At 38.9% G+C, this 26818-nt stretch overlaps 2 protein-coding genes across 13 annotated transcripts in view; one reads left to right on the top strand and one right to left on the bottom strand.

Moving 5' to 3' along the window:
* Positions 1 to 7889, top strand: part of REPS1 (RALBP1 associated Eps domain containing 1) — a 73863-nt gene extending 65974 nt beyond the window's left edge. For 9 of the 12 annotated variants that reach the window (XM_012536325.3, XM_004263769.4, XM_033406174.2 and 6 more), the window contains 4 exons: positions 1164 to 1259; positions 2921 to 3069; positions 4185 to 4290; positions 6594 to 7889. In XM_012536325.3, coding sequence (XP_012391779.1) covers positions 1164 to 1259; positions 2921 to 3069; positions 4185 to 4290; positions 6594 to 6662 — 420 coding nt within the window. In that variant the 3' untranslated portion in view covers positions 6663 to 7889. The remainder of the gene's footprint in view (positions 1 to 1163; positions 1260 to 2920; positions 3070 to 4184; positions 4291 to 6593) is intronic. The other 3 variants (XR_004476983.2, XM_033406210.2, XM_033406235.2) reach the window with 3 other exon arrangements.
* A 1346-nt stretch (positions 7890 to 9235) lies between these two features.
* ECT2L (epithelial cell transforming 2 like) overlaps positions 9236 to 26818 on the bottom strand; it is a 75205-nt gene continuing 57622 nt past the window's right edge. The window contains 9 exon segments of the mRNA XM_049695631.1: positions 9236 to 9363; positions 11051 to 11223; positions 19669 to 19757; positions 21081 to 21103; positions 21106 to 21142; positions 21833 to 21992; positions 22091 to 22191; positions 23855 to 24049; positions 25818 to 25976. Coding sequence (XP_049551588.1) covers positions 9236 to 9363; positions 11051 to 11223; positions 19669 to 19757; positions 21081 to 21103; positions 21106 to 21142; positions 21833 to 21992; positions 22091 to 22191; positions 23855 to 24049; positions 25818 to 25976 — 1065 coding nt within the window.

The raw sequence follows: 26818 nt of genomic DNA on the forward strand, positions 1-26818 counted from the left end.
TCAAGGGCTTATCTAATTTTCTGCTGGGAATCTTCTCATATCATGCTCAGAGGAACCCCTAAAAGAGCAAATAATAGAAGGGACATCAGCGAGTAAAATATCTGCTGCTGCTTCTTTTAGAGGATTTATATTCCCTAGGTCAGTGCTTCTCAATTTCTTATTGGCCTCAGATACCTGCTGGTTGCATAAAATGCTTAATAAGAATCAAAATCTGGGTGAGGGGTAGCTGTCACATGAAAAGACACAAACACAACCATCTGGTCTTGGCTAAAACACTGTTCTGGGAGTTGTACCTTAATGCTAAACATCTCGTGTGATTTGGTGAACATTTCTGTATAATAAGAGGCTATGGTTACCATAGCTACACTCAGTTTGTATGAGACTAAGTCACTTTATGGGGGGTTGCATCTTACTGCTAAGCATTTGATTGTGTGATTTGGTGGAGATTGTATGAGAGGAAGTCACATTAGTTAGACTTAACAGACTACAGGATGTCGAAATTTAATCTTTGCAGACAGTGTTCTGGGAGACTCTTTCGTTCTAGCAGCAAGAACTTCTCTAGGGATCCCTGTCTTCGCTAAGTGTAAATGTGGAGTTGGAGGGAACAGGGGAATTCTGAAGTCTATTCTGATTGTTTCAGTTTATACTGATCTTCTGTTAACACATCCAAAAATCTGATTGTTTGACTGGCGTAATTTAGACAAAGTGTTCTTATAGGTCTGATCCATGGAAAGTTTTCTACTAGCCACTTCTTCAATCCTGCAACTTTCTGCCTGGCCTGGGGCTACTAGGGAAATGGGCTGCACCTCCAGGAAAGCAGGGTGGGCCTAAGGGGAGTGCAGGTGTGTACAGGGTACTGGTACTTAACTCGCCTGGAATGGACGCTTCCCCTCCCCCAACCAAAGAACTTCCCAGACAGTGCTGCACCCTCAGCTGCCCCCCACCCCCTCAGAGATTTATTACCTCCCCTCTCTGCCCTTTAGTAGTAGAGAATGATCATTTTATAAGGTATTCTCAAATTCCCTCTCATCTTCATCTCACGTTACTTATTGTTAGAATGAATATTTTATAAACATTTAACTCTCTGATTTGTTACATGTATATTTATTCATATATGTATATTACTTATATATAATTTGTGATAATAATATATTCATCTCTAGGTTGAAAAAGCTTCTGATCCTGCAAGTTCTCTTCGAGTTGCCAAAACAGATAGTAAAATTGAAGAAAAGACAGCTGCTAGCGCTCCCGCCAATGTGGTATACAGAAGTCTTTTTAAATATTGATCATTTTATGCATATGAAAAGTTATATGAGATAATTTGAAAATCTTAGAAATAAAGTTCGAGATGATCTAACTCATTCCACTGCCTTTAACTGTAATATGCCTAGTCCATCTCAGAACACAGTCCACCTAGAGATAGAGATGATAGCCTATCATTTGTATTAATGCATGCCCCAGGTTCTCAAATCTTATGTGGTTATTACAGTCTTTCAAACATATAAAGTAGAACTTCCTTATTTGTCACATTCAGTTTCTCTTATTGCAGTTATGAGTCTAATAGGGAAAAATTATCAACCCTTTAAGGTTAATGTTATACTCTGTGCTCTTTTTATTTAACTGTCTTAGGAATGATTTTTTTCCCCAAAAATTTATTATGAAAAATTTTAAACATACAGAAAGGTTGAAAGAATTTTACATTGTACATTAGTGAACCCACACCTTGATTATACCATTAGTATTTACTATACTTTTTCTTCCAGTTTTATTGAGATGTAATTGACACACAACACTGTATAAGTTTAAGGAGTATAGCATAAAGATGTGACTTACGTCATGAAATGACTGTCACAATATGTTTAGTGAATGTTCTTCATTTCATATAAATATAAAATTAAAGAAATAGAAAATATATGTTTTTCCTTGTGTTAATATACTTGCTTTATATCTCCATCCTTCTCTCTAACTATATCAATCCTTCTTATCTGTTGCTTGCATTTCAAAGTAAATTACAGATATCAGGACACTTACCCTTGAGAAAAAAATTTTGGTAACTTTTTTTTGTCATCATTAAGACATTCCCAGTAGTCATGAAAACAGTGAGTGTTTCTGAAAGTGCTTAAATTCTACTTTCTGGACACTTTAATTTTTACTACATTTAGTAGTTCTGTGATTTTCTTAATAGTGAATTTTATTTTTGTCAGTTAATGGCAATAAATTAAAAATAGCACTTAACCAAAGAGATGGCATTTGACTCTTGTTTTTATTTATTAACAGGTCAAATCAGGTTATGGTAAATATCAGAATACCATATTTGATTCTGCTGAGGACACATTCACAGTTACCAATAAAATGTCCACTCATTTTCAAAAATTATAATTATTGTGCATCTTAGTGATGGATTTTTAAAGAATTGCCTAGTTTTCCACTTCTTTATAAATTGTTTTATTCATTAAGATAATATATCTTAGGATTTTTGAGTAGGAAAGCCTATGGAGATAATGGATGCATATTTCTGGAGACTCCCTTTTATAGTTGTTGAACAGGTATATATCGAGTGTATCATATTTATGTTAAAACTGAATATGATAGCTTTGAGTCACAGAATTCGGACCTCAAGGAGCTTATTATGTCACCCTATAAAAAAATTTGTCTAGTAAGTACATTTACAATTGTAGTGTCACTAGGAACGTTCTTTCCCATTGCAATTTAAGTCAGTTGTTGCCACAAATATATAAATTGTTTCAAAGTAGGACAGGTGACTCTTAATTTTTGGAGAATGAATGGCTTAACAAAACCATATGATGTTGGCAAAGTGCTAACTAACCGTGAATGTCTTCAAGAAATTCTGAATGGAATTCATAATTATCATTATGATGATATAAGCATAATCATTATGAATGGAATTCTTGTCTCCTAGAGCAAAGGCACAACACCTCTTGCTCCACCACCTAAACCTGTTCGAAGGAGATTAAAATCAGAAGATGAATTAAGGCCAGAAGTTGATGAACATACACAAAAGACAGGTGTCCTAGCTGCTGTTCTTGCATCACAACCTTCTATTCCTAGGTAATCAAAGCCATTCCTAAACACATGTAACTACTAGAAACAAAAAGCACAGCAATTAAAAATATCAAACTGAAAGGAATTATGGTCAGACTAGTCCTGTAGGTGAGCATAGGCTTTCACTGCTCCTCTTTGAGAGTTTTCTCATTTTTGAGCGGGTAGAATATTCTTCCCACTTTTTTCCCTTCTATTTTTAAGTTCAATTCCAATTCCACTTTTACACTCTATTGCAAATCCTGGAGCAGACTTTAAAAATTATAGTGCACAGGGACTTCTGTGTTGGCGCAGTGGTTAAGAATGCGCCTGCCAACGCAGGGGACACGAGTTCAATCCCTGGTCTGGGAAGATCCCACATGCCACGGAGCAGCTAACCCCGTGCGCCACAACTACTGAGCCTTTGCTCTAGAGCCCGCGAGCCACAACTACTGAAGCCTGCGTACGTAGAGCCCGTGGTCCGCAATAGGGGAAGCCACTGCACTGAGAAGCCCAATGCACCACAACGAAGTGTAGCCCCCGCTCACTGCAAGCAGAGAAAGCCCAGGCACAGCAACGAAGACCCAACGCAGCCAAAAATAAAATATAATAAAAATTTTTTTTTAAATCTTAACCTTTAAAAAAAATTACAGTGCACAGTAACACTGATGTTTTAACTATGGTAGTTCTAGACCAGGAATTGGCAGACAAGGGCTCATGGGCCAAAGTCAGTCCATGGCCTGTTTTTGTAAGGCCCGTGAGCTAAGAATGGGCTTTTACATTTTTGTAAAAAAGAGAAGAGAAAAAGAAATGATACAAAAAAAAGAACATTCAGCACAAATGGTATGGCCCGCAAAGCTTAAAATACTTAACTGTCTGACCATTTATAGAAAAAGTTTGCTGATGCTTGCTCTAGACTGACTTAAACTCAGGTGATTGTACAGAATAATCATTAAAACAACAACTACAATAATTAAGCCTCTGAAGCTTAGATACTTTTGGTGGAACATTAAAACTGAGCAAGTGAGGTTGAGCTGTGCTAACAAGGCGAAGATGCTTCCTCTGCGTTCTGGGTTTAGAGATCAGGGAAGAATGGAGAGAATTTAAAGATAAAAAATGAAGGTAATTTTTTTTTATCTTCTCAGGTCTGTTGGAAAAGATAAGAAAGCTATTCAGGCGTCAATTAGACGCAATAAGGAAACCAACACAGTTTTGGCCAGATTGAATAGTGAATTGCAGCAACAATTAAAGGTAATGTAGTTTCTGAATCTTTATTTGGGAAGTTCCATGGACTCAGAGCCTCTTAGTGTTGAACTGGAACTTGGAGGAGATCCAGCAATTCTTACGCTAGTATGAAACTTTATACGTAGCAAGAGAAGTGTAGATCTGAAGTGTTTTATATGCCTTTGAGTCCTTTAATAGTAAAAAGAATTTCCTGTACTCAATTCTGGTATGATTGCCTTATCCTACATGTATATAAGGCATCATATTCCTAAAATGTTTAACTTTCATAATGAGACCCAAGAGCAGAAATGTTGTGACCTCGGATACCTCCAGTATCACATGTGTGGCTCTCTACACTCTAATTCTAAAATGATTTGAGTATTGTTAATTTACCCTTTTATCAAAGACAACTCAGATTCTATTAAAATGACTTAAACAGGTCTAAAGATGAGGGATGGGGGCAATTTAGATCATCTCTAAAGTAGAAAAGACAAGCCTTAAATAGAAATGGTGCTTCGCGCCAGTGTGTACTCCTGTCATCTGTACTTGAGAGGAATGAGTTTGTTTTTCTTACTTACTACTAACCATGATTTCTTTGAATCCCTACAAAAAAAGCTAACAGCCAGAATCATTTATGACTCATCAACATTATTAAGCATTCATGTCTTATAAACCAGTGGTTCTCAAACCTTAATGTATATATGCTTAATTTGGGGTCATGTTAAAATGAAAATTTTGATTTATATCAGGTATGGAGTGGGACCTGAGAATTCTGCAATTTCTAATAAGCTTCCAGGTGATGAAGATGCTGCTGGACTGTTGGCTCCACTTTGAGTAGCAAGGTTGTAAACCACAAAGATGAGGAAAGAGTCCATTGAAATGTAAAATGAATACAGAGTTATTGAGTCCCATAACATTCTTTTCATATTCCTTATCTAGCCTTTATCACATTGTCCATATCTATGGCACATTTGTCTCTCTGTCCTAGTGAAACTGAACTTGTTGAGGGTAAACCATAATCATTTCTGTTTAGGGTGACCATATAATGTTCAAACCAAGGTACATTTTTTTTTTTTTTTCTGGCTGCATCGGTCTTAGTTGCGGCACGCGGAATCTTTTGTAGCAGCGTGCGGGTACTTCGCTTTTTTGTGGTGCACAGACTTCTCTAGTTGTAGCGTGTGGGCTCCAGAGCGCATGGGCTCTGTAGTTGTGGCACGTGGGCTCTCTAGTTGCGGCACACGGGCTTAATTGCCCCGCACCATGTGGGATCTTAGTTTCCCAACCAGGGATCGAACCGGTGTCCCCTGCACTGCAAGACGGAGTCTTAACCACTGGACCACCAGGGAAGTCCCCAAACCAAGGTACTTTTGAGAGAAAAGAGAGAGATGTGTTAATAGGCCAGGACATCAGGGATAAACTGAGACTGTCCTAGATAGATTTGTAACTATCTTGTCTCTGTCCCCAAAACCTTGCACATGTTAGGCATTTGATAAATGTATGTTAAAGGAATAATATTCTTGTATAACTCTCTGATCAAAGAAGATATTCATAGCTGTTCTATGATTATGAATTTGGTCCATTGTAAAGGAAGAATGTAAAACTCATGACAAGCTTGCTAATACCATACCTCGAAGATGAAAGTTCTATTAATGCATGTTTTTCTGAAGAAATAAGGAAAATCATAGCAACATGTATGTAGGAGCTATTTTAAAAATCACTTTTCTCATTATCTCTGAGGACAGAAAATAGGAAGTGTGGTACCAAATAGGAAGAGGTCATCCTGGTTAAAACACTATACTATTAGTATGATAGAGAAAAAGAAAAAAGGAACATGGATGAATTAGAAGTTGTGGGCTATCTGAAAAGTCTGCTCAAAATCAACAGTAATTAGAAATTCTGATTACAAAATACATTTATTCATTGTGAAACTGAAACTCAAAAGGTGGTTCAGGAGTTGTTATGACCAGATGTAATCACCAGGGGAAAGAATCTGTGTTAACTGATTCATCTACGGTTACTACAGGGGGTAGGCGTTATTCAAAATTCATGCATCAGTAACTATCATTTGCAAATATTGGCTTTTCTGATAATGAAACAAAAAACATTTTATTACCCTGACTTAAGAAATAAAGATTTAATTAAGATCACATTTTAACATTACCTACATATAAAGAAACTACATTTCTAAAGTAAAGTATCCTTTTAAAATATGAAGTTGTCCTTCCTCTTCTTAACAAATTTAAATTGTTTTACTGAATGCAGAGCTGTTGTTAGATGTGCCTTCATTTTTATACATGTTGAAACGTAACTTGGCTTTGCATCTTTTTCAGGATGTTCTTGAGGAGAGAATTTCCCTGGAAGTTCAACTGGAACAGCTTCGACCATTCTCTCACCTATAAGCCAATTGCCGTTAACTGTGAACATACCCATTTTTAAGCGGTTTTGGGTTCAAAGCCAATTTGGAGACCCAAACGTTCAGCTCACTGCTTAATTCAACATTAAATTTTATGATTCTGTTTCGCCCTATGTGTTCACCACTGTATTTAAGTACCTTTTATTTTTTAATTGCAACAATAAAAGGGTCAGGATGACTTCGTGGAGGGTATGTTGTGTTTGTTGGCACAGCCCACCCTTGTTGCTCTGTAGCGTTAGGAGTACATCCATAACATTGGTCCATTATACTTATGTGGCCAGAACCGCTCACTGCTTGGATTTACAGAACGGGCTTCTCATTTACACCTCGAGCACAGACTCAGAAATATTTACAAAAGGAGACAAAATTAAATAAACTGTCAGTTTGTCTTTAGGTTTAGTACTTAACATAAAGAATCCAAAAATCTTTAAAATGCGTTTCCTATTTAATTTTTGATTTGAAAGAACTATATGGTATAAGGCATTCGTTAACCATAAGCTCTGCCATAATTAACAGTCTTCAAGAGTCACATGGTACTTTCAGACTTTTCCACATCAACTTGGGGGGCAGATTTTGTTTTCCTTATGAAAATTTGATCAGTTTCACCTGTGACTTAAACTTGCTTGTGTGTGAGATTTTAATTCCACAGCAGTCATGTAAACTTACAAATTAACTGTGAAGACAGGCCTTTTTAAATTGTCCCCTAGAAGCAAAGGGAAAGTGTTGACACCACAAACAACGTAAGTACTGTCCACTTGCAAACATCACCACTTTTTGCATGATTTATGTACTTAACTCTCAATTAGAAGCTTATGCTCATCAGCCTCTACAAGTTTTTTCAAGTAATATGTTTTTAAATTTCTGAGGACCTTAATTATTCACAGAATAAATGGAAATTCCTTAAGATTTCTAGTTTATCTTGAGCTATCTTGTTATTCATTCTTTTGCCATAGAGAGAGGTTTTTCCTGTTAACAAAGGGTTTCTGAAGTTTGTCCTATTCAGGATAATGTAGTGTCTCAGGATTTGTTTTGTATTAGATGATATTTTCATTTTGATCACATTTGTAAGTTTGCATTTATTGCTGACTAACAGCAGATATTCCTTTAACGTTTTATTCTGTGTGTGGCATCATAGATGTTAAGCTGCATGGATATATCATAAAAGAATCAAAAGTGTGATTTTACACTAATAAAAACAGTATTTTAACTTTTGTACATTTTTTAACAAGAATTTAAATTTTTAAGAATTAAAAATTCTGTATTTTGTTGAAAGAAGAAAATGTTTAAAATAGCCTAGTTCACAATCCTAGACTGTACTAGTAAATTTCATTTCCTTAAAGGAGAATTTGAAGCAAAAAGGAGACTGACAACCAAAAGCTTCCTATATTAATACAAATTTATCTACCATTATTAAGTAAAAATATTTTTACTACTGCATATATCAGCTAAAGTTTCAAAGTGGCTAACAGGTTATAGCTTCAGTTTATTAAATAATTAAATGAAGGCTTTAAGCGCCCAGAAAACTACTCAATACCTATTTTTATTTTTCTCTGTTTTAAAATAGTTGTCTTAATTTCTTCATTTTTTTACTCAGCAAGATTCCATTACAGGCAAGTTTTGTTTTTTAAAAGGTACCTCCCCACACGCCCTGCCAAACAGCCTTCTAATTTAACAGTGTAACAAATTTTTTAATCTTTTTATTTGGAAGGTCTAAGAATTTAATTTTGTAACAAAAGACCACTTAAAAGTTACAGAAAAATTTTTAGTACTGTATAGTGGTATATTTTTAATGCTCTCTGGAGGGGTACATTCATATTAAGGATATATGTGACAAGTTTTTAAATAAAGTACCAGTTATATTTCTTTTTTTTTTTTTTTTTTCTTTTTTTTGCGGTATGCGGGCCTCTCACTGCTGTGGCCTCTCCCGCTGCGGAGCACAGTCTCCGGACGCGCTGGCTCAGCGGCCATGGCTCATGGGCCCAGCTGCTCCGCGGCATGTGGGATCTTCCCGGACCAGGGCACAAACCCGTGTCCCCTGCATCAGCAGGCGGACACTCAACCACTGCGCCACCAGGGAAGCCCCCAGTTATATTGCTTATACATATTTTTTAAATCCATAACTATTTCATGAAAATGTTAAAGATAATTGGTAAATCACCAACAGATAAAGACATTTCTCTGATCATTTAAGAAACACTTTTCATTATGACTTTATTTTTCATTAGATCAGAAAACAAAACTTTAAATACCCCAACCTTATTCAGTCTTAGGTTCTGTCAGTCAGATTACTCTAAATAATACTGTTCATGAAATATAACTACCAAAAGAAGTGGTTCAAAATATCGTACTCAAATTTTTCTTACTGTGCATTTCACATAATTGAGCATAGATGATGAAGTTTAAAAGTCAGGAAGAGCTTTATGGGTCATCCTAGTTCATCCTCCCATCATCCATGACAAATAATCATTCTGCTCCTTACTGGATCTTCTGGAACAGAAAATAACATGCTGTCTCTCTTTGCCAGGGCAGGTTGGAACTCCCAGTGTTTTAAGTCCAGTCTCACTTTTCCATACTACTTTCGATGGCATTTTGGAGTACTGACAACCACAGGAATTTATCATCCTCAACTTCTGTAGCACAAATCCATTCATGTTTTGGACCTTGAAGAATAAATGCATTCTTGATATCTATAAAAAAAAACATTTGAGGTACACTAATTAGTCTTTGCAGGTAAAAATCAAAAGGAGAAAATGTTTTAAAATTCAAGTCATCTTGAAGAATTTTTTGAAAATTAAAAAGAGATTCAAACAAATACAAATCCAGTTTAGAAAATAACTTCCTAAATTACTGAATTATTCAAATATAGTCTAAAATAGTCTTGTCTTTACATTATAATTGTTTAATTATAATTAGCAATTATTTTTAAAGACTAAGTGATAGACGATGCAATGTTCTTTAATTCCAGAAGGTACTGGGACCAGTAAAGGTCTTTACTAAGAGTTAACTGTAGATAAGAAATGCTGAGAGCTAGACCTAGGCCACCTTGGTATGAGGCCAGGACAGAATTAAGCCAGTGACTTAGCTGAATGCCCACTTTTAGCTAACATTATGATGTTCTGACATATAGCATAACTGATTAAGGGGAGGTGAAAGGAGACATGTCATACATGTTAGGGGTAACTAACCCTTCTTAGCTGAGTTTGTCTTCTAGGTGAAATATTTATTCCCACATTAAGTGTTCATTTTTTCTCATCCTCAGATTTTAAATGGAGCTGAAGCTAATGGGAAGCAGACTTTTTTAGATAAATTCCTTCTCTAAGATCTTGGTTCTGGCTTTAACCTTAAGTTCTACCTTCACATGCAGTGAAGAATATTGGAATGAGAGGTGTTACATTCAGATTGCCTGGCCTAACAGAAATATAGGAAAGAGATACGGATCCTTTTAAGATTGGGAAGTAGAATGTAAGATAAAAACTAAAAATAGGTACAGTAGGTTTAAGTAGGATTTCTTTTTGTAACAAATGATATTTCTGTTGAGATTATTATGAATGAAATGTTTGTTATTAAATACCCTTTACAAATCGATCCTTTATAGAAGAACTCTTAAATATGAACTTACGGAAGAAGAGGTACAGTCAGATCTGCAAAAATCACTTAGTCCTAGTAGAATGGAAAAATAATAGATAAAAACCTAAAATTGTAACATCCTCAAGCAAAATAGAGTAATGGTTAAGGACTCCAGCTCTCCTGTCAGACTACTTCAAAGAATCCTTCACAATGATGTAGGGTTGTGTTTCCCTTTGTGTTTTTTTTTTTTTTTTTTAAGATGTTGGGGGTAGGAGTTTTATTAATTTATTTATTTTTGCTGTGTTGGGTCTTCGTTTCTGTGCGAGGGCTTTCTCTAGTTGTGGCAAGCGGGGGCCACTCTTCATCACAGTGCGCGGGCCTGTCACTCTTGCGGCCTCTCTTGTTGCGGAGTGCGGGCTCCAGACGCGCAGGCTCAGTAGTTGTGGCTCACGGGCCTAGTTGCTCCACGGCATGTGGGATCTTCCCGGACCGGGGCTCGAACCCGTGTCCCCTGCATCGGCAGGCAGATTCTCAACCACTGCGCCACCAGGGAAGCCCCCTTTGTGATTTTTGAAAGCTGTTTTCTTAATGTTTAGGGTGTGTCTAACAATGCCAGCATTCCTTTCTTTTGCTATTTTAGAGGTAGATGAAAGTTTACATTAATGAGACCCTAGAAGTATTTGGGAAATTATTTGCAAGCTGTCAAATTCTAGTTCTTGTCCTGCTTCTCTATTTTAATAGTTAATATGTTTTATATAGTGTAGCTTTCTAAAGGTATTTAACTCTTGGGAGGAAAAGAGTACATACATTTGGAATCTGGAATATCTTCTATGAGTAGTCTGTGAAGGGCCACTGATGCAATGAACTGGTAGGTTGATTTTGAAGTCCTTTCAAACGGAGTATGAGACGTGCCGCCACTAGAAACAAGCAGTGCATCGTTGAAGAGGAAAAGACTGAGATCACAGGTATGTTCATAGAGCCTGGGTTTAAAAAGAGAAGGAGCAGTTTTAGAAGTTTTACATACGTGTTTTGTTACACAGTTCACCATCTTTACGCTCATAAGCTGATAATCAAGGTTCTTCCCTACCTCAGACCTTTTGAATGGCTTATTGAAGTTCTCTGTATATTTTCCTCCTGGTGTGAATAGTCCCTCTGTCTCTCAGACCAGTCATGTGGGTGGGCCTCAAGGTTCCTGGTGAAATGGTTTGAGCTTATCCATTGGACAAGTATCCAATCAATGCAGGAAAAATGAACACTGCACTTTCCCAACTTTATGACATGAATCAGGTTAAAGCTCTGTTTTTAAACTTTTGTCAGAAGGTTGGTATTTCGTGTTGTTGTGTTTAGGCAATCTGGGGAAAATACGTTTTCATTTGGTTTGGTTTCATCTTTAAGGGTAACACGTTGGGTTAGAAAAAAGCACAAGAATCAGTAAGGTGCAAGGTGTCTTAAGTAGGAAGCAGGGGAAAGAAAAGCATTCACTAAGTAGGAAATAGGGATTTTTCTAATTTTGATTGGAGGAAAATTGATAAGTATGAAAAGCTGGAATTAAGTAGCTCTTCATTTCCACAGGGGTTGCTACCATGGTCAACGGTAGGCATGTTTATCAGCAGGCAAAATATTGTGTCCCTAACCTCCATCTAGTATCTTCTGTTGGTGGACCCAGGTCACAGTGTTTAGTAGGTTTCACTGTACTCTAGTATGGGTTATCTCATGTCAGTACTCAATGGAGCATCAAGTGATGTGCTAGGGAGGAGCTTCGGGGAGCCCCACCGAGCCCCCCCCCATCTCCACCCCCACCAGGAATGGCCAAGTACAGCAAGCTCATTATTTTGATGGAGGATGACTGAAAAAAATATGTTTTGCTGAGAAGCATCAAGCAACCCACAGGAAGTTACTGTGAGGAAGTGAGTCAATTTACTGGCTTTTTCAGAGGAATTCTCTTATTTTTTATCTTCATCGTCTTTGTTTAATTTTTAAGTTGTTGATTTAGATCCACATAAAGTTTTACAGCAATGCTAAAGTAACATCAGAATGTACTATCAGCTTTTTTCGTGCACTGTTCTTTTGTTTCACTTTTTCTTTTTGCTTGGCTCACTCCTCCCTCCACTCAGGTCACCCTAGTGCACATCTTTCCACTTTTCTTTAACCTGCCCAGGTAGTCACTCACAGATGTACCTGTATATGCATCTATTTACAGGTAGGGTGCCATTGTTTCAAGTATTATTCGAGAATTTTTTCTTTATTTTCTCAACAATGGAAATCACTTCAAGTTCTTTTTAGTGACTAAGTGATACTTAATAGTGTGGATGAACCATGATTTATCCGACTCTTTCCCGTTTGATGGGCATTTGCTTTGTTGACAAGCTCAGGTCTCTTTCTTCCCTCCTTCCCTCCCTCTCTCTCTTCCTCCTTTCATTTGTTCTTTCTTAATTGCCACTGTGATCAATGTTGGGATAAATCGATTTCCTTACATATAAACAAATTCCTTACATGTGCTGTTATTTCTATCAGCATTCCCAAGGGTAGGATTGACTGGCCAAATGGCATATGTATTTTTATCAAAGACTTCCAGATTGTTCTCAATAAAAGCTGCTATAATTCACGTTTAGAATCCACTTTATATTATAATGGCTCTGACATATATAGTACAAACTTTAATGTGCCTCTGAATTACCCAGAGATTTTATTAAGATGCAAATTCTGATTTGGTAGAGCTAGACTAGCCTGAGATTCTGCATTTCTAACAGCTCCTGGGTGATGCTGATATGCCGACCACACTTTGACTAGTGAGGCACTTAAGTTGTTTGTTTATTACAGTCATGCGTGTGACATAGGCAGAGGACTAGATCGGGAGTTAAACATTTTTAAGGAGTGCTATACTTCAGGTTCAGCTCTTTGGAGCGTGTTAGGAAATACAGGTCACGTTAGGTGTGTGGATAGATAGAAGTGCAGTGGTCATCCAACCACTGGAGCTAACTTCCTTTTTCAAACATTTCCTTCCCACCTCTGTGATTATTTAGGCTGGAAGGAGTGGGATGCTTCATATTTACTCATAGTTTATAAGAAATAATGTTCTAGATCAATTTGATAGGTTATTCTGAGAATAATGGAGCACATAGAGCTAGGGATGAGGGAGAGGGGAAGCAAGAAAGATGGGGTGCGTTTAAATCGGTGTGTGGTGGGCTGTATATGGTGAATGGCCACTTTAAATAGGCAGAAGAACTTCACCCATATTCTTGACCCTTTTTTGGCAATATTTTTACTACTGATAAGAATCATCATATCATTTTAGAAAAATGTTCAAAGCTATAATAAAACTTTGCCGTTCTATCTGAATGACCAGGGAATGTGCCTACAAGAGTGTTTTGAAGAAGTAGCTTTGAAAGGGGTGTTTGCTTGGTAAACAGATGTCTGTTTTTTTCCTTTGGAAGGGACAGCATTGAAAGTAGAGGTAAATGAAGGAGAATTCTAGTTTTGTGACCCACTTGGACTGGGTGGGTGGATGGCCCAGAGGAGGGAAGGAGCAGGCACATTAACTTGAGCTTGGAGTTGAGGCCACTTGTAATCTGAGGACATGAGAAGGGAAAGCTAAACGCACAAAGAGGTTTTTATTATTTTAATCTGATTAGGAAAGTGCTATTTAAATTATATATAAATGAATTTTACCTACAATAAAGCTTTCCGAAAGCCATTTACACCCCCCCCCCAAGATCTCCAGTAATTTTCATCCAAAGACAAAAAAACAACAGAATCTTTTTTAAAAAACTTAGTTCTTCTGCACATGTAAAAACAAGTGATTTTGCCCTTCATACCGACATAATGGAGCAACTGAAATGGGAGCTCTGGATCCTACTAGGGTTTCATAAAGCTGCTTCTGCTCACATTCAAAAGAACCAACTCCAGGGTTAGAGTTCTTTCCTTGAACTTGGATAGGATTTCTTTGCTAATTCACAAATAGGCTCAGTGACTCAGCCAACCATAGTTTAAATTCTTAACACCATTGGAGAAGTGTTTTGTTGTTTAATTACTACATCAGCCAGACCAAGAGACAAAGTACCCAACTTCCATAAATACATAAAACTTTGAAAGTAATTTTCAGAGCACAACCTTTGGCATGAACAGACAAAACAGTAGGTCATTGGTTCTGTGAGCTGACCTGAGCCAAAACTCTGAACGGTGGATCATTGTGGCTTTTTGGGTTGCCAGGATAAAAATCAGTTCGGAGCCAGAGTCCAGCATCCCTGAGAAGTCTGGGTATTTCTCTCTCCCCGGTGCCTAGCTGCCCTGGTAAATGACTGTAGGTCCCTCTGGGTAAGCCAAAAGGAATGTTAACAGTGTGCATGCTCGGTAGTGTGGTAGTGTTTTTCCTCAAGAGGACTCGGGGGTCTGAGAAGTGGATGGCTCTGTTTGGTGATTTAAAGCCATGCCTGTATTCACCAGTCTTAGAGGGCTCCACTTTTGCATCTTTGGCGACACCCCCATTAGAAGGAGAACAAAAATAAACAAAAATGCTAAAAATCAGCAAGCTTAAAGTCACATAGATGAAAATTGGTGTTTCTGAAAAAAACGGTAATATAAAAATTCCAAGGTACATAATGTATTATAAAAGCTTAACAAACCCAGAACTCTGAGGGCTGTATCCGGAGAGGGAAAAATGCCTCCAGATTCCCTAACTCTAAAATGACTGCGACTTCATCTCTACCCCAGAGCAAATTTTTTCATTTATAGTACAAATATTTACTTGTTCTTTTTGTGTCACTGCTCTTGTTTATTGGTAATTTCTTTAGTACTTTTTGCTATGTTGGTGAGTTTATTATGAGGAAGTCTCAGTTCATCTTTCCACCTGCTGGTCTAATCAGTGGATAGAACACTGAGACCTGGTTTTGAATTCTAAACAAGCACTTATTAGTAATGTGACCTCAGACAAGTTACTCAAGATTCCCCACGCATAACATGGTTGCATTCCTACCTTCCTCACCAAATGATTGTAAAGAGTATATCAAATGAGAGAAGTTAAAATATGTGGTAAACTATAAAGCTTTAGGCTCATGTGAGTTGGCACTGTGTGCAAAAATATAAGCAGACTTTCCCCTAAGTAGAAATCCCTGATAGAAATCGTGGGAATGGCATTCTTGGGTTTCATATGACTTCCTAAAATGACAGAAAACAAGGTTTCAGCCTAAATGTTCTGTGATAACTTTTGGAATATGAACCTTTTTTGCATTTACTTAAATATTAATGTAAAATTACATTTGTATTTATTGCTTGGCAAATCACTGAGATAGTGCCTACTTAAACATAAATGTACCTTTAATTAGAGTGTAAAATAATGTAGTATTCCCCTGTTTTCCTGAAACTCTCAAATGTACTGTTGTCCAAATACTAAAGCAGAAGTCTAAATTCTAATATTTGCGACTTCTGGTTGGATGTGTAAAGAACTTGGAAGTCATCACTTCCATCACACGACAAAAAGGAAGCTGAAAACTCAGAATCAACAATTCTTCTTAGATCCATCGAAGAAGTGAGGTTATAAAGTAGATTACCACCCCAAAGCTGAAGAGATGAGCTGATACGGAGAATCACAGCTTACTGAAAGCAGAAACTGCTGTTGGAGCCAGCATCAGGTAAGAATATTAAAGGGTAGTTGACTAATTGCTAGAGCCTGAGTGTGAACTAGTTCAAGAGATTATGAATTCCTGGAGGCCTAGCACTGGCCCACACCACACCTCCGCACCCTTGCATGAGTTTAAAACTTGCAGGAGTTTTACCTCCAGGAGCCTCACCAGATTCTCACTGTGACACTCAGAAAAATACCCTCATTCTTCCCATGGGGAGGGAGAAAGTAACTATTTGAAACATGACCACAGAGTCCTATTCTATTCTCTTAACAAAGGCCTGCCTTCAAGGGAAACAATTTTACCAGAATCTAATCAAGATGAGGAAAGGGAAATACCCAACCCAACAGCTACCTCTAACCTTCCTGTCTCATCTTAGAGGTGACTAACAATAATAATAATAATAATATAATAAAAGTAAAAAAGCTGATAGACACTTGTAAAGGTCATAGCCCAGGGGTACAGTCTCACTAAAAACCTGAGACCTAATGATAGGACATACAACTCTTTCCTTCCCCTCACATCTTCCTACCACATCAACAGGACTCCTTATAATAACAAGGTATTATAGCTGAAAAGGACTGCAAGGTTCAAGTCCTATTTAAGGAATATCTAGGAAAACCCAAAGACAACAGGGGAGACAAAAATGAAAATTTCAGCCTCTGACACCACAGCTACAACAAATGGTAAATACAGGCTAACATTTAGCCAGATAAATGTAAAACCTCATACTAAAGACCTATTGGCCTCATTTCCTTTCATCCAATACATCATGTCTAGCTTTCAACAAAAAAATTATAAGGCGTGCTAAGAGGCAGGAAAACACAGTCTGATAAGACATGGCACGCATCAGAACCAGACTCGGATATGGTAGAAATGTTGTTAGAATTATCAGACCAGGGAGTTTAAAATAACTAAGATAAGCTAAGTTAAGAACTCTACTGGAAAAAGTGGACAACATGTAAGTACAGATGGGTAATATAAACAGAGAGATGGAAATTCCAAGAAATAATTAAAAAGAAATTCTAGAAATCAAAAACACCATAATAGAAATGAATAATGCCTTTGCTGGGCTCATCAGCAGACTGGACATAGCCAAGGAGAGAATCAGTGAGCCTGAACTACATCAACAGAAAGAAAACAGAAGAGTAAAATGAAGGGAACAATATCCAAAAGATGTGGGACAATTACAATGGGTGTATAAATGTCTAATGGAAATATCAGATGGAGAAGAAGAAGGATGAAACAGAAGAAATAGTTGAAGTAATAATGGCTGAGAATTTTCCAAAATTATTGACAAGCACTAAACCATAGGTCCAGGAAGCTTAGAGAATACCAAGAAGGAAAAATCCCCCCAAATCTATATGTATCACATACAAATTCGAGAAAAGCAAAGAGAAAGATAAAATCTTGAAAGTATCCAGAGACAACAATGAAAAACAAAACAAAATGAAACATCTTTCTTATAGAGGAACAAAGGTAACGATTACACTGGATGTCTCTTTGGAAACCATGCAAGCAAGAAGAGGGGGGAGTGAAGTAAGTGTTGAAAGAAGAAACCCCACCAAACTAGAATTCTGTAGCCAGAAAAAGTATCCTTCAAAAGTGAAGGAGAGGGGACTTCCCTGGTGGTGCTAATGGTTAAGAATCCGCCTGCCAATGCCGGAGACATGGGTTCGAGCCCTGGTTCAGGAAGATGCCACATGCCGCAGAGCAACTAAGCCTGTGCGCCACAACTACTGAGCCTGCGCTCTAGAGCCCGTGAGCCACAGCTACTGAGCCCACGAACCGCAACTACTGAAGCCCATGTGCCTAGAGCCTGTGCTCCACAACAAGAGAGGCCACCGCAGTGAGAAACCTGTGCACTGCAACAAAGGGTAGCCTCCACTCACCGCAACTAGAGAGAGCCTGCACCCAGCAGCGAAGACCCAACGCAGCCAAAAATTAATTTTTTTAAAAAAAGTGAAGGAGGGGCTTCCCTGGTGGTGCAGTGGTTGAGAGTCCGCCTGCCGATGCAGGGGACACAGGTTCGTGCCCCGGTCCAGGAAGATCCCACGTGCCGCGGAGCAGCTGGGCCTGTGAGCCATGGCCGCTGAGCCTGTGGGTCCGGAGCCTGTGCTCTGCAATGGGAGAGGCCACGGCAGTGGGAGGCCCGTGTACCGCAAAAACAACAACAGCAACAACAACAAAAAAAAGTGAAGGAGAGGGACTTCCTCGTGGCGGTCCAGTGGTTAAGACTTCACCTTCCAATGCAGGGGGTGTAGGTTTGATCCCTGGTTGGGGAGCTAAGATCCCACATGCCTCACAGCAAAAACAAAAGAACAAAAAAAACATAAAACATAAGCAATATTGTAACAAATTCAATAAAGACTTTAAAAATGGTCCACATTAAAAAAAAATCTAAAAAGAGAAGTGAAGGAGAAATAAAGACATTCTCAGACAAACATTGAGGGAATTCAGGGAATTCATTGCCAACAGATCTACCTACCTAGCAAGAAATGTTAAAAGAAGTTATTCAGAGAAAAGGTAAGTTATATAAGTCAGAAACTTGGACTTACATAAAGGAAGAGTGTTTGAGAATGAATATGTGAAAGTAAAATAAATTCTAATAATAAAAACTGGAATAATCCCTAGCATGTCTCCTACTACACCAGTGCGTTTAGAATTGCTGGCTTGACAGCTAGTTTCCTTCTACCACTGTAGCTCATTTCTATTGCTACTGACCAAAAACAACAAAACAAAACAAAAACACCGTGACAATGAGAAAAGTGACACGACTATGTGATTTGATTTTCATTTAATATCCACTCCAGGTGGGGATCAAGGTGAAGGGACTGGAAGGGACTGGTTTCTTCCAACCTCCCCCATCCCTCGCCACTGCCACCACCCTGCCCTGGGCCTTTGGGAAACATTCACTGAAATATTCATTGAAATAACAGGCAAACCAATTTTCATTTCTTTTATTGCAGTTAATTCCTCTCCATTTGGTTGCTCTTTGTTGAGTTATCATCTTTGCCATTAATACTGAAAACATAGATTGGCAAACAATTTTCTAAAGCAGGAATTGAAAACCTATGGCCTCACCCCTTGTCTTCTGTAAATAAAGTTTTATTGGAACACAGCTACACTCATTCACTTAGGTATTGTATTGTTTTTGAAGATTGTATTATTCATTATGTATTGTATTTATGCAGCTGCTTTTGTGCTACAACAGCAAAGTTAGGTAGTTGCCACAGAGATCATTCAGCAAGAAAGACCTAGAATACTTACCATCTGCCCCTCTACAGAAAAAGGTTGCCCATCCTTGTTCTAAAGGAGGAAAGGGAATGCTAGCACCCTCTCGTCACAATAGCTCTTATACTGTGAGCACCGTACAAACTAGAAATGTGAGACCTCAATACCATGGTGGTCTTAGGGTGAGACCTTCTGAATACTGACCTCAGTAACTAACTGCGGACAATCAACTGGTCTTCTCTTTCTCAGAGTTGAGCAGATCATCCATGTGGTACCCCGCAACACTTGGCTCTCCTCTCAGTAGGAAAGTGACCAAACTTCAGAACTCCTCTTTCAGTGGAGTTAGTGGTCCCGGCAATGACAGTTTAGCTTCTTCCATTCTACCCAGTAGCTGCCTGGTATGCGAGTAAGGTGATAAAACACCTTACATCATCTCAGAGAGGGGTGTGTGTGTAACTTTTTAGTTCAACACAAAGATTTATCGTAAATTTACAATATGACAGACATTGTACTGGATTCTGGGTACAAGATAAATATGATACAGTCACAGCCATAGGATAGTTAAATATTTACCTTAAAGAGAAACTTAGTTCCTCATCACAGCAGTGAAGTTGGGCTACATCTTGGACCCTAATCAGATATCTGTTTACTTCTGATAGAGTCTATGAAATAAAAAACAAAATTAGAAATATATAAATTTTTAGAAAATAATTTCCACTACTGAAGAACCATTTTATATCCCAGAAGATGTAAGTGTTGAGTAGAACTCAGTTCAATTATGAAAAAGCATTGTTTGTCAAACAGTGAAAACTGTATTTTTAAACTATTGAAAACATTGTTTTATTATAAATGCTTTCCTAGCATCAAAAATAAGGTGGGGGTGGGGTGAGTCAGAAGGGATCTATGGAGAAAAGGAGGTGAATGAAATGTTACAAATTAAGAAGTCAGGCCCTTTTACTGATCTAGCCATGGAGATGATCACTTGATGTGTATAGTGATCCAAAGGTAAAGTTCTGTGGGCTCTGTGAGTTCCAAGATTTTGGATTTTCTGTAATCCAATCAACTCCACCTCTTTCCCTATCAAAATGTGCAGATCTAAATTAGGCCCAAACAACTCCACCTTGCTTCCCCAGTTTGAGCAAATAACAATAACACTTCCAGTCAACTGATATTTTAATTCAATATAATTCATATATTGAACTCCTAGTATATGCTGAACGCTAGAAGACACGTAAATCATAGTTCATACCTGATGGAGCTCCCAATCTTGTGAATAAAGGACTGAAGGAAAACGTGGCAGAGACCTTCAGGGTGCTGCAGAATACCTAGGAAGGGGCAGCTCACACTGGAGACGTTGTGGGATACTTCACAAGGCAGACGAAGATTGAAATGGATCTTAAAAGGATGAATAGGAGTTTATCCAGTGGAGTAGAAAAAGAAGGCAATTTCTGAGAAGGAAGAGCATGGGCAAAGCACAAATGTGTGAAGAGAGGCTCACATTATTAGAGAACTGTGAGTAGATTTATGTGGTTTGATCATAAGGTGGTAGGCGAGGCAGTGAGAAGGAGGGTAGAATGGGACCAGATGATATTCCTTAGGTAACAGATAGCTGGCAGAGGACTTCTAGGATTCCCGCTGATGTCCTCAGTGGGCAGAATCCTGCACCAGATACTATGTGCAGGGAGATATAAAACAGTAAAGACACGGCCCCATTCCTCAAAGGGGGTCATGATCACAGTAGTCCCAAGAAAGGTGCTAAGACTGCAGAGAAGTTATGGGATGGGCTCAAGACCACTTGTGCCTCTTCTCATCTAGCATCCTTGCCAATAACAGGGGTGTGGAATATGAGAGCTTGGCAGCCCCTGGCACACAGCAGGCACTCAATGGATGTTAGCTGAATCAAAATCTGTATGTCTCCTTTTTGCCAGTGACTTGAGGTTATAATTCATGAGCCTGAGATGGAGCAAGTGCATCAGAATACATACCGGGCACCCACAGATGATTCTATGTCTGACAGCTGATCTTTCATATTGATGTTCTGCTTCATCTAGAAAACAAAGTGATTTTAGGGAAACTGAAATTGTGATATTTTTATACATAAAAAAATAGATTAAAATATTTTATGGCACTTGATAAGGGCACGGTATTTTCATAAACTATTATGAGAATCTCCATTTCCTGTACCCAATACGTTTTAAAACAATGAGGCTAGCGACAACACTGTATTCAAAAATTTCTTCTGGGCATAATGAGCTGTCATTTACATTCAGCCCAGACTCCCATGCACTGTGCACGTCACAGTGATATTTTCAGAATGGTAGTACCGTACTCCAAGATGCTGAATTCCTGCAGAATATAGTTGTGATTGTTCTACTTACTTAGGCAGGAAAGTTAATACATGAAAAAGTACTTTCAGAAACAAAGGGTTTTACTCTTTTTCTTTTCTTTTAGTTATCTAGAAAAATCACCCAAATACTCCATTTTTTAAACTTTTATATTAATAAAGATTTTATTGTACTTCTACAGGTATCTGAAAACATTGTCTCATGTGATTTGGTTTAGAATAGGTGCCCTCCGTGCTCAAAATCACTGAATACAATGACTTCACATTAAAAGGATGAAAGACTTTCAAGTAAAGAATACCCCAGGAGGATAAGGTATTTCAGGATCTTTGAGTTAGAGTACACAAAAGCACTGTAACATTTTTAAAGGACACAGGCTCTTAGCAGCAGCCAACCTGATCTATGTAACCTTTGTATTTCTTGATTACTTCAATTGCAGTGGTCGAGTCCCGTCCGTGGTCAACATGTTCTGCAGAAGTGTGAAGCCTCAGAGCGTAGAGAAGATGAATATATTCTTCAGACCTTCGGGATGGCTGCAAAAGCAGCTCTGGAAGGCTGTATGAGGCACAGACAAGGGAGCCCTGGTCTCTTTCTGAAGGCCAGAGAACGCCCATACTTGGGGTCCCCCGGCTGTGCTCTCCCTCAGAGCTTACCTCAGCATCTTTGTAACAATGGTCTTATCATGCCTCTTCAGGAAAGCTCGGAGTTCTGGTATCATTTCTCTGCAGTAAAGGTGAGCATGATATTGTCAAATCTCTATAAGACAGTTTGGAAGCATTCAGTTCCACCAGGCGAGCACCATCTGTGAAGCACTCAAAAGCAAAAAGGCAACATCTACATCTAATCACAGTGTTATTAACACTATAGGTGCTTACTGATATCCCAAGTATAGTGTTTTAATTGTACCATAAACCTAACCCTATTCATTGAACTTAATACGTAGAGAAAACTGAAAATGGGCTTTGTGTGCAGGTAGGCCTGGATTAGAATTAGAATTCTAATTTAATTCTATCTAATTCTATGTGACTTTGTCAAGTTACTTAACTTCTCTGAGCCTCAGTTTTCTCATGGATATCATATCTAACCTTGCAGTGAGTGGGGAGGGGGCGAATCCTATCCGTAAAGTGCCTGTCACACAATAAAGGTTATTTCCTAATAGTAAGAGACTATTAATGGGTTCACCTGTAATACTGCTGTTAAGCATGTTTTCCACAGCAACATTAAAAAGGTGCTCCACTATACTTAATATCTGTTTTAAAATGTATTATTCATCACCATTACAGCCCCCAGGAAGTTACCTCATTTTTCTCAGATGGAAGTGATGCTAATTTCTAGAAGTCAAATAGTCACTGATTTCAGAAATGTTAAGAGCTAACGTTTATTGCATGCTTACTTATATTCACCCCCATGCTAGTGAAATAGATACATTATTATCCATAACTATAAAAATGTTGGCACAAATTTGCCTGTAATAATATATGATGCTTTGTTCCAATTCTTGTCCTAAATGTCAGTTCTATGAAATTGCTTTATTCATGCAACTTTCACATAATCGAGTTGTCCTGCAGTGTTTAAACTCCCCAGGTGGGGCAGGAAGAGGACAGCAAAGGGCAATGTCTGAGGTCAGGAATCGTCCAGAGACTTCCCAGCCCCGGGCTTTCCCTTCAGGGCCTCAGTGCAGACAGGTGGACATGGCCACAGTGGACGTGGGGACGGTGGCAGAGTGCACCACCACGTCACAGGGTGCCTCTCCTGCTACCCTTTTGATGTAAACTGAGGAGGGAAGAGAGGTATCCTACTGCCATCAGAGGAGATCCCAACAAGAGCAGCAAGGGGCATAGACGGGAGCTGCATATTTCCGCTCAGACGGTGTATGGCAGGAGTCACAACAGGGACAACTGTTTATAATGCACTCGCTCGGGAATGTAAGACAAAGGAACTCCTCATTTCATCGTGAGATTTCACACATTGAGTGCTTTTATTCCAATGTGTGGATTATGAATTCCTTTTCTCCATGAGAGAGCGGGACTCGCCCAGGCCGCCCAGGCCTGTAGTGGCAGCATGGAATCAGGGTTAACAGTCTTGCTTCTGCCTCATTGTGAAGCATGTCCCTGTAACCGAGCCCCAGGGTAACTGGGACAGGTGGGAGTCTGGCTTTCTGCATGAGGATAAGTTCAGTCCCACAACCGGTTCCAGGGCGCTGCTGGGTCAAGCACTGTGCCAGCCCGTAGCGACACAAAATTAGGTAAGTCAGGGTCCCCGTCCTCAAGGAGCTCACAGTAAACCAGAGAAGATCTGGAAGCCAAGAGTAGAGAAGAAGTCTTTCCTGGTAATTCTAGTCCTTCGGGTTACACATGAAACTTCCTCTCAAGCTCAGAAGGGCTAATAAGTGCCTGGATGGTCACTCCATCTTTTACCTTCTCCATAGTTTTCAGAATAACAGGGTAATTGTTGAAGAAATTGGTGTATATGTTCAACTGGCTTCCAAACTTTATGAATATTTCTCCCACGCAGTGAGCTGGGCCCCATTCCTGTAGTCTGTCTCTCAAGTCATCTAGAAACCACCTGCAATATGAGGAAAGCGTGGCCATGAAACATTGGCTAGTGACAACCTATAAACTTAAGAAATAAATTCGTGGTCAGTCGTTTAGGGCAGGGCTTTTGTCAAATCCTTTTGTCTTGACACTGAGCGGTTCAGATTTGACAGGAAAGGAGGAGATGGGAAGTGAGGACGCAGGTTGAGTCAGGTGGTCGTCCACCGAAGACCTTCCACCAGTTTCCACCGAAACTCGGTCTCTTCTTTCTGTGTTTAGGGAAAAGTACCTGTGAACCCGCCACTCTTGAGTAATTAGGTTGCCTGGTGGTCCGTATTTTCTATATATCAAAGTCCTGTTTTATTTTGTAATGCAGAGGGAGAAGCCATACACTGGTGTAAAGAAATCCCACATCCTGATATTAACTGTGCTATGTTTATGTATGGAGAAATTAATTTTCCTTACTGGGACTAGGTAATTCCTTTCCTTATATTTGTACTTTTGAAAAGTTGTAAAATTAGTATCTTTACAATAGAAAACAATTACAGTATTCAATTTTTGAAAATCTAATGGCCTTGTAATATTTGAGGCTAGAACGATTAAAACTCCTAGAACACAATTTCCTCTTTCCCCTCCAGCCCTGGGTCTGCCCCACACTGCCCCAAATAAAATATGGTAATACTAACGTGTAATGCCATGTGATCTTCACCTGAAACATCAACCATAATTTCATGAACTAAAATTAAAATGTAAAAGTAATTTAAGAGAAAAATCAGAAAACTCATTCTGTTTGAAATACTATAAGCACTGTTCTTGGTTAAGTTTTATCTTTCAGACACATGGTCTGTATATAATGCCTATTTAGACATATCTAATGAATTAAAAAATACATCTATATCCCACTTGGCAGTTGGCTTACAGCCCACATTATATTTTATGTGTATTTACATATTTTTAAAATACTGGCATTATCTAATATTTATCATCATTTTGACTTAAAGTTTCAGTTGTCAAAACTTCTGTCGTTGTCTTAAAACCATTGTCAGGTATTATTACCAATAGTTGGATGAGATTCTATCATAATGACTGCACTATGTAAACGCCCTCCTCCTTGGTGGTTCCTGGGGTTGGGTTTGGGGATGAGTGAGCGCGGGGCCGGCGAGGTCCACGGCGGCACCATCCACTGTAGGCGGACCGGCCCTGGGTGTTGTGTGACTGGGAAAGAGCCTTGGGTCTGAGCTCCTCGCTGCAGGATTCAAGATTCTCTCTTTGCCTGTTGTCTAACCTTAGGGAAATCCTTTAAGCTTTCTGACTTTACTTCTTCCTCTACAAAATGTGGGTTCTAACACCTGACTTACAGGATTCTGTGGTTGAAACGTGATAATAAATGTGGATGTGTGTTGCAGAAATGCTAGACGGCACGCATGCACTGTGTGTTACTGTCGCACAGGACCAAGCCTCTGCCTGTCTGCACCTGCTTCACCCACTACTACGCTTTCTAAACGGAAAGACAAAGCCCTAAAAGTTATATTGATTATACTCAGCGTTTGAAGTCAGACCATAGCTGATGGGTCGGTTAAACCCTGTGAACCTTCACGTCCACGTACCACTTCTTTAAATGCCGTCCTAGTGTCCTATCAGAAAAGCAAGGAGTAGCACAGAGATGGCTCTTGCTGCCGAGATGTTACACGTCCATCCTCTTGCCTCAACTTCTTTTTAGACCAGGATTTATTCAAAAGAAAAATCTACTGGCTGGATTTCCCCCAGTTATATTTGGAGGGTTCTTTCCCCCTAAGAGAAACTTTCAAGAAAAAAGGAAAAACAAACCAGAATAAAGGTTGAAGCTTTTTTTTTTTTTTTTTTTTTTGGTCAGGAGCAAAACAAATAGAAAATTCTTATTATGTGATAATTGGCTTACCAACTCAAGCAGCAACTCAAAATTTGGACCATTTTTGCTGAGACTTGGTTTTGTGTCCTGAGGATTATCTTCTATAACATTTCTTTCCTGAGGATTAAATGCAGACTTGGTTATTTGGGGCGGGCCCTGGGATGTCTAACTGCCCAGTGAGTGCCAAGCCCCCTGAGGGTTCAGAAGCTCTGCCCTTCAGCCATAACCATAGTGGCCCTGAGACACAATGAATTAAGCACTCGACAAATTTGATGCCTCTCTTAAATTAAATGTTACGTTAAAAAAAAAAATAACCTTTTGCTTCCTAGGAACTGCACGATACTTGAGAAACTAAATTCAGTGCAGCTCCCATTCCCCTGGAGTCAGGAGAGGGATTCTGCTCTTCAGCTGCTCCTCCCAGGTGCCTGGGACCAGGCCTCTTGCCTCAGCTCTGCTTTGTCACCAGGCAGCAGAGTGCAAACAAGTTATCTTGCTTTTAAGCGCCAGAAGCAAAAGCTCACAGTACTTTGTAAAATTCACCTCTTTGTTCACCTCGTGAAAAAGCGTCAGAAGTAATTCACATGCCATTCCTAGATCTGTTTCCACATTAAATATGGCTTATTCTTTCTTTACTTTGCCTTGTTAATTGTTCTTGTGGCTTCCATATAATTTAGCACGTTAAAAAAAAAAAGCCCCCCCCCCTTCGGCCTGCAGCATCCCAGGGTCCACCCCAGCAACGGAACAATGGTCCCATGTTTGTGCTGAGGCGTATGATAATTAATGGCCACTACTGCTGCCCTTCCTAGTCAAAGATAAAACTATCTATAGCAACCCATTGATATGTAGGAGGGAGACTGAAAAAAACACCAATTTATAAGCAAGACTCCTTTTGCCTTACTCTACTCAGGCAAAAACAAGTTTTTATTCTGTACCTGCAGCCATCCCTTATGGCTGCCTGA

The sequence above is a fragment of the Orcinus orca genome, chromosome 12 (genome assembly GCF_937001465.1).
Source record: "Orcinus orca chromosome 12, mOrcOrc1.1, whole genome shotgun sequence".
In the NCBI taxonomy this organism is placed as follows: domain Eukaryota; kingdom Metazoa; phylum Chordata; class Mammalia; order Artiodactyla; family Delphinidae; genus Orcinus; species Orcinus orca.